General features: G+C 38.8%; 1 protein-coding gene across 1 annotated transcript in view; it reads right to left on the reverse strand.

The window, feature by feature from the left end:
• Positions 1 to 2,253, reverse strand: part of LOC106520954 (uncharacterized) — a 5,125-nt gene extending 2,872 nt beyond the window's left edge. Inside the window, exons 1-4 of the mRNA XM_014013291.1 lie at positions 1,961 to 2,253; positions 1,740 to 1,884; positions 1,322 to 1,435; positions 1,075 to 1,219 (exon numbers count right to left, since the gene is read on the reverse strand). Coding sequence (XP_013868745.1) covers positions 1,075 to 1,219; positions 1,322 to 1,435; positions 1,740 to 1,884; positions 1,961 to 2,066 — 510 coding nt within the window. The 5' untranslated portion in view covers positions 2,067 to 2,253. The remainder of the gene's footprint in view (positions 1 to 1,074; positions 1,220 to 1,321; positions 1,436 to 1,739; positions 1,885 to 1,960) is intronic.
• Positions 2,254 to 5,237: the final 2,984 nt, after the last annotated feature.

The raw sequence follows: 5,237 nt of genomic DNA on the forward strand, positions 1-5,237 counted from the left end.
GTATGGTATGGTATGGTATGGTATGGTGTGGTATGGTGTGGTGTGGTATGGTGTGGTGTGGTATGGTGTGGTGTGGTGTGGGGTGGTGTGGTGTGGAGAGAACATGAAAACTCTATCCAGAAAGGTCCCTGAAAGATTTGATCAAGCAACCTTCTTGCCAAGAGGCTTCAGCTCCACCAACTGAGCCACCATTTGTAAAAGTTAAATCTTAAATGTTGCGGCTATATGCTGATGTTTACATATTTCAGAATGAAGTTTTTGCTCTTGGTGTTTGGCTCTTGTTATGACATCATCATCCTGAGACAAAAGCAACCGCTAATGCCGCTAACACTGCTAACGCTCACTTTCAAGACACCAAACTTGCAGCTGTGGCTGGTGTCCAAGCTGCAGTTCAAACTGCTGGACCACAGGTACCATCCATATTGTTTTCAATGAACACATTTTGAATTTAATTTTTAAATGCTATCTTCATCTGTGTTAGCAGCGTTAGCAGCATTAGAGGTCATCACCCTGCGACAAAAGCAACGGCTTTAGTAAAAATTAGCAAAATGTTAGTRGAAAAAATTTTAACTAGGATTTTACAATYAGAAAGTGAGCTAAATAGTCAAAATAGTGACACTATTTAACATTATATTTTACGCTTGCCGCCCCATTTCTACTAGGAAGTTATAGGCTGTACAACAATAGACGCAAACATATGTTTATTTCTCACTCAATCTTGGGCTTTGTTAATATTAACCAGAATGAAACTACTTCAGCTGCTAATGCGTGTCTGTTCTGCAGCTTTATCTTATCTCCTCACTTGGTTTTTGCCTGGCTTGACTCTCTCTAGCTACCTAGTCTCATAAAAAAAATTCCACTCTTTAAATTAGATTTTAGAGTGTGTCTACAGGCTGAAAACAGGACAATAAATAGTTAAAACATTATTGAGCATTCCCTGTTTGCTTTACCACATGCCACCTATCACACTTGCATATCATAGCTGTTTTGAGTCTTTTACAAGCTTTTTCTTCACACAACGGGGCACAAAATTGAATCTCCGTGCAGAATATTGCTCTATATTTATGGCTTTACCAACACTCTGAAGATCCAGAGGTCTGCGTTGTGGTATTTGTTCAACCAAGCTCCATAAATCTTCAGTCCATAGCAGGAGAAAAACAGAATAATATAATCTGTGACTGTCATTAGTCCTGAGGTTATAAGCACTAGCAGTAGCAACCTACAAACACAGAGGAAAACCACACATCAGAAATGACAGCACAAGGTGCACTCGATTGTCTTGTCTCGAATAAACACAGTCAGCTAGAACCAGTGCACTTACTCTCTGTCATACAGAAACAACCATGTAATGTTCAATCCAAGGTTGATGATAGTAGTGACATGAAATCCATAGGGCAGCACTGCAGGCGTGGTGTACATCCAGTCATAAGAGCTCCTGAAGGAGAGGAAGGATAATATTGTTAGAAATGGGTGGCGAAACTACACTGCAGCAAATACATTGCACCTATGTGGAAATAAGCTCTCTTTTCATGCAGCATTTGAGCAATCTGCAGCACGTAATGAGAAAAAAGCTGCTTAGAGTGGGACTAAATGGCTTCTAGACAAGACGGGGCTATTTTTTTCCACGTGCAACATCACAAGAGGGCGAGAAAAAAGACTCACTCCTACACTTGACTAAAGCTATGGAGCATTTCCATCTTTTGTAAATGCAGTGTGACATAAAAATAAATGATGCTTACCTTCTGCAGAGTCCGGCCAGAAAGTATATAAACATGGCAAAAATCCAAAAATAAATGAAATCCCAGACAAAAAACGCCCACTGAGCTGGAGTTAAGGGTGTCGTGTACTTGAGTGTGACATCCTCTGTGCGCTGCATGAAGACACCTGCATTCAGAGTTTAGCATTTTAATCTGAAATCCTTCATTCAACCAGAACCCCGCCATCCTGAAACAATATTCACCTGATTTCGACCCAAAGCCTGAGAGGAGGTTGAACATGATTGCAGCTAAAAAGGTAAACAATCCAAACAACATGAGCACTACACGGGCTGGGTTGTGGTTTGTCATGATGACTATCTCAGAATAAAAATCCACAAGACGAAAAAAAAACTACATTAGAAAATTCTAATAAATACAACTTGTTCATGAGCCGTCTGTCGCTAAAAACAAGCATGTGGAGAGTTAAATAATGGAAGATCACAGTCCGTCATGACTTGTGTCACAGCCTGTCCTTTTTATAACTCTGCACCTAGCATTTGTTATCTTCCCATGCCATAAATACTCCACTGTTTAGTTGTTAAAAGCAGGGTAAAGAGTAAAGACCAGCTTAAGTTAGGTGAGTGTCACACATAAATAAGGTGAACATGGCAGCCAAGYGAGGAGTTTACAGCCGAACAAAATTAAACTGTCCAAGACGAAACTGTAAATACTGGTCATCTTCCTTGTTTTGCAATCTGAAGCTTTCCTCCCTGAGCTCTGGCTGGTTCTCAACAAGGAAACTAACAAACAAGCTACAATAACTCATTTATCATTTCWTATTATGAAAGTTTAATTACTTGAAGATTAAAACTCCATGTGAAATATTTTTTAATGATTTTGAATAGCATATAATCATCAAGTTCTACCCCTGTTGTGTATATGAAGCTTTTGTCCACACAGTGGCACCATTGCATTAAACTGCATCTGTGAAGTTTCTGCCAGCACCAAACAGTATGCAGAATTTGCGTCGAAATGATAACAAAAGTTCACAGGTTTTAGATGTACATCAAATAAGTATTAATTAAAATCCATCTAGTGGTCCATGAGATATTTTGCTAACAAAACAGACAAACAAACAGTCTTAGAGTCTTATTGAGCCAAAAAGTATCTTTGATCTTATTTGAGATAATAAGCAAGAATGAAGCAGAATGTGTTAGATTATAATTCTTGTTAGTCTGAAAATGTTTCTTCAAGAAATCTTACCAAGTGTAATTGTTTTACTGCACTGGCAAACTATGTCAATGGTTTTCTATTTTCTATTTCAAACAACAATTTATACAGTAAATAAAATGAAAGGAAGCAGAGGTGAGAAAAAAAACTTATGGCATCTGCCCCCTTTTTTGAGTCTGAATCTTCTCAAATTTATCAAAACAGTGTTTTGTTTTGTTTTGTTTTGTTTTTTTGCCTTTGTCAGTGGGTGATGACATCAAGCTTTGACCAAGAAAATCTTTACACATAAAACATGTGTGAAACTAGACAAGTGAAAAGAATGGAGAAAATGGCAGCATTTATTTGTTTGTTAAATGAAACAGTGTCATCAAAAATTACACTTTGTATTGTTTTTTAAATTTTCCTTAAAAGACCCAAAATAGTTACCTTGGGGAGGGTTAGTGAGTGTTTCCAATAAYTAATACTTTAACATTTGTATTGCACATTTAGGTTAAGAATGTTTGTGCCATTCTGATTTTAAACATTAAAAACTGCCCGCAAACTTTTAATGTGTGGATGCATTACTGAACTTTAGAATAAGGAATCTGTTTTCTAATGAAACCCATGAAAACAAGCAACTACAGAACATAAAGTACACTTGCTGAAYATAAATTTTCATTGCAAATGTATAGGAAACTGCAGATTTAAYACGTTTAAGTTTAAGAGCCTGTTTCTGTTTGACTTTTTGCACAACACAATAAAAAAACAGAACCATAAAAATGACCAAAGATACAAAATATTAACTATTAGAGTATAAGTGGACCATTTTTTATTCACTTGTTTTCTGAGGTCTAAGCTTGTGTGCAGGAAGGCCAAGACTCAAAAACAGACCTCGACCCTGGACCCACCCCCCGCCATTTCCTTCATCTGCCACCAATTGTTGCCACATGATGTTCACATCTCAGCAGTCTAGTAATAWTTAATGAAAGATCCTCCAACCAGGCTGGGATTAAAAGGGCTTTTTAGACTATTTCTCAGCCAGTTAGAGTGTTGACACAGGTATGCTTATAGAAATGAGTCATAGCATCTCATGCATTTGGGAGGAACATAAAAGCTCTTSGTTGTTCCAGTTCTTCAAGCTGAAAAGCTCTTCCCTGTACATGAAGCTAAATATACCTCAAGAGCACTCAACATTACTGGTACCTCTCCAGGCAGAACAATATTTGGCTTCAGTTCTGGTGCTGTAATCCCAAACGGAGACTGGATGACTCTTTTAGGGTGACTGACTGATTGCTGTGACCCGTGCTGTTGGCAAAGGACAAGGCCCAATTTGTTGGCTGTTCATCATCTAATGAGCCAAATCATATCCAATTACACGCCCGCCATCCATTATGAGGGATATGTGCATGATGGGTATTATTAAAGATCACTGTCATTTTGGTGTTACATCATGATTCACTTTATGACTCATGCAGGACTTGGCAGCAGTGAATTTTGCATCACGGTGCAAGTACATCCAGACACGGTTCAATTTGAACACAGCTTTTTTGTTTGGCGGCTTGCAAGAAAAGCAATCAGCTTTTACTGACGTGAGGTTTCAGATAAATGGGGGGGGGGGGGGGGGTGTCTGTTAATCCTAACCAGGCAGGGAAGCAGTGCTGTATTTGAAAAGAGTTAACAGTCTCCATGGCATCACTTTTATGGAGACTAGATCGCACAATTGGGACAGCCTTGCATGAACTGTTGGGTAATTAGGGGACCTTGACTAACAAGCTTCATGCATTTGGTCTGTTTGTCTCCTCGCAGCTCAGGCTGTGTGACTTTCACGCCGTATTTGTGCTTAACGTTTGTGGATCCCCGTGGAACCGAGGTGCCTCCTAATGTCACAAGTATACTGCCATGACCAATACTGGTGGCTGTGCCGGCTAGATTACAAATGAGAGTGGCAAAGGACAGTAAAGGTGAGAGCGAGCTTCGAGGATGTTACTCTCTTAATACGATCCAGATTACATCTTTGTCCTGAAGTCTAATTAAGGTGCCTGAAATTCATGTACAACATAAAATTTAGGATCTTTTAAAAGCTGGATCTTATCACTTTTGCTTACTGTGTTCCTGTGTGCAAAAGAATATGTTGTTGCCAATTAAATGTGAGGGAATGTTGGTGCACAGCATGTTACTGGTGTTTACAGATGTCCCACATGTGGACATCAGACTGTGATGGTTGGCTGTTTGTTAAATGCAAAAAAAGTATTCCTATTTTTTTAGCTGCCATTAAGGCTAAGGCTTTAAGACATAAAATACTGACTTTTGATTAATAACATTTGCGCAAAT

The sequence above is a fragment of the Austrofundulus limnaeus genome, unplaced genomic scaffold (assembly GCF_001266775.1).
Source record: "Austrofundulus limnaeus strain Quisiro unplaced genomic scaffold, Austrofundulus_limnaeus-1.0 Scaffold100, whole genome shotgun sequence".
Classification (NCBI taxonomy): Eukaryota; Metazoa; Chordata; class Actinopteri; order Cyprinodontiformes; family Rivulidae; genus Austrofundulus; species Austrofundulus limnaeus.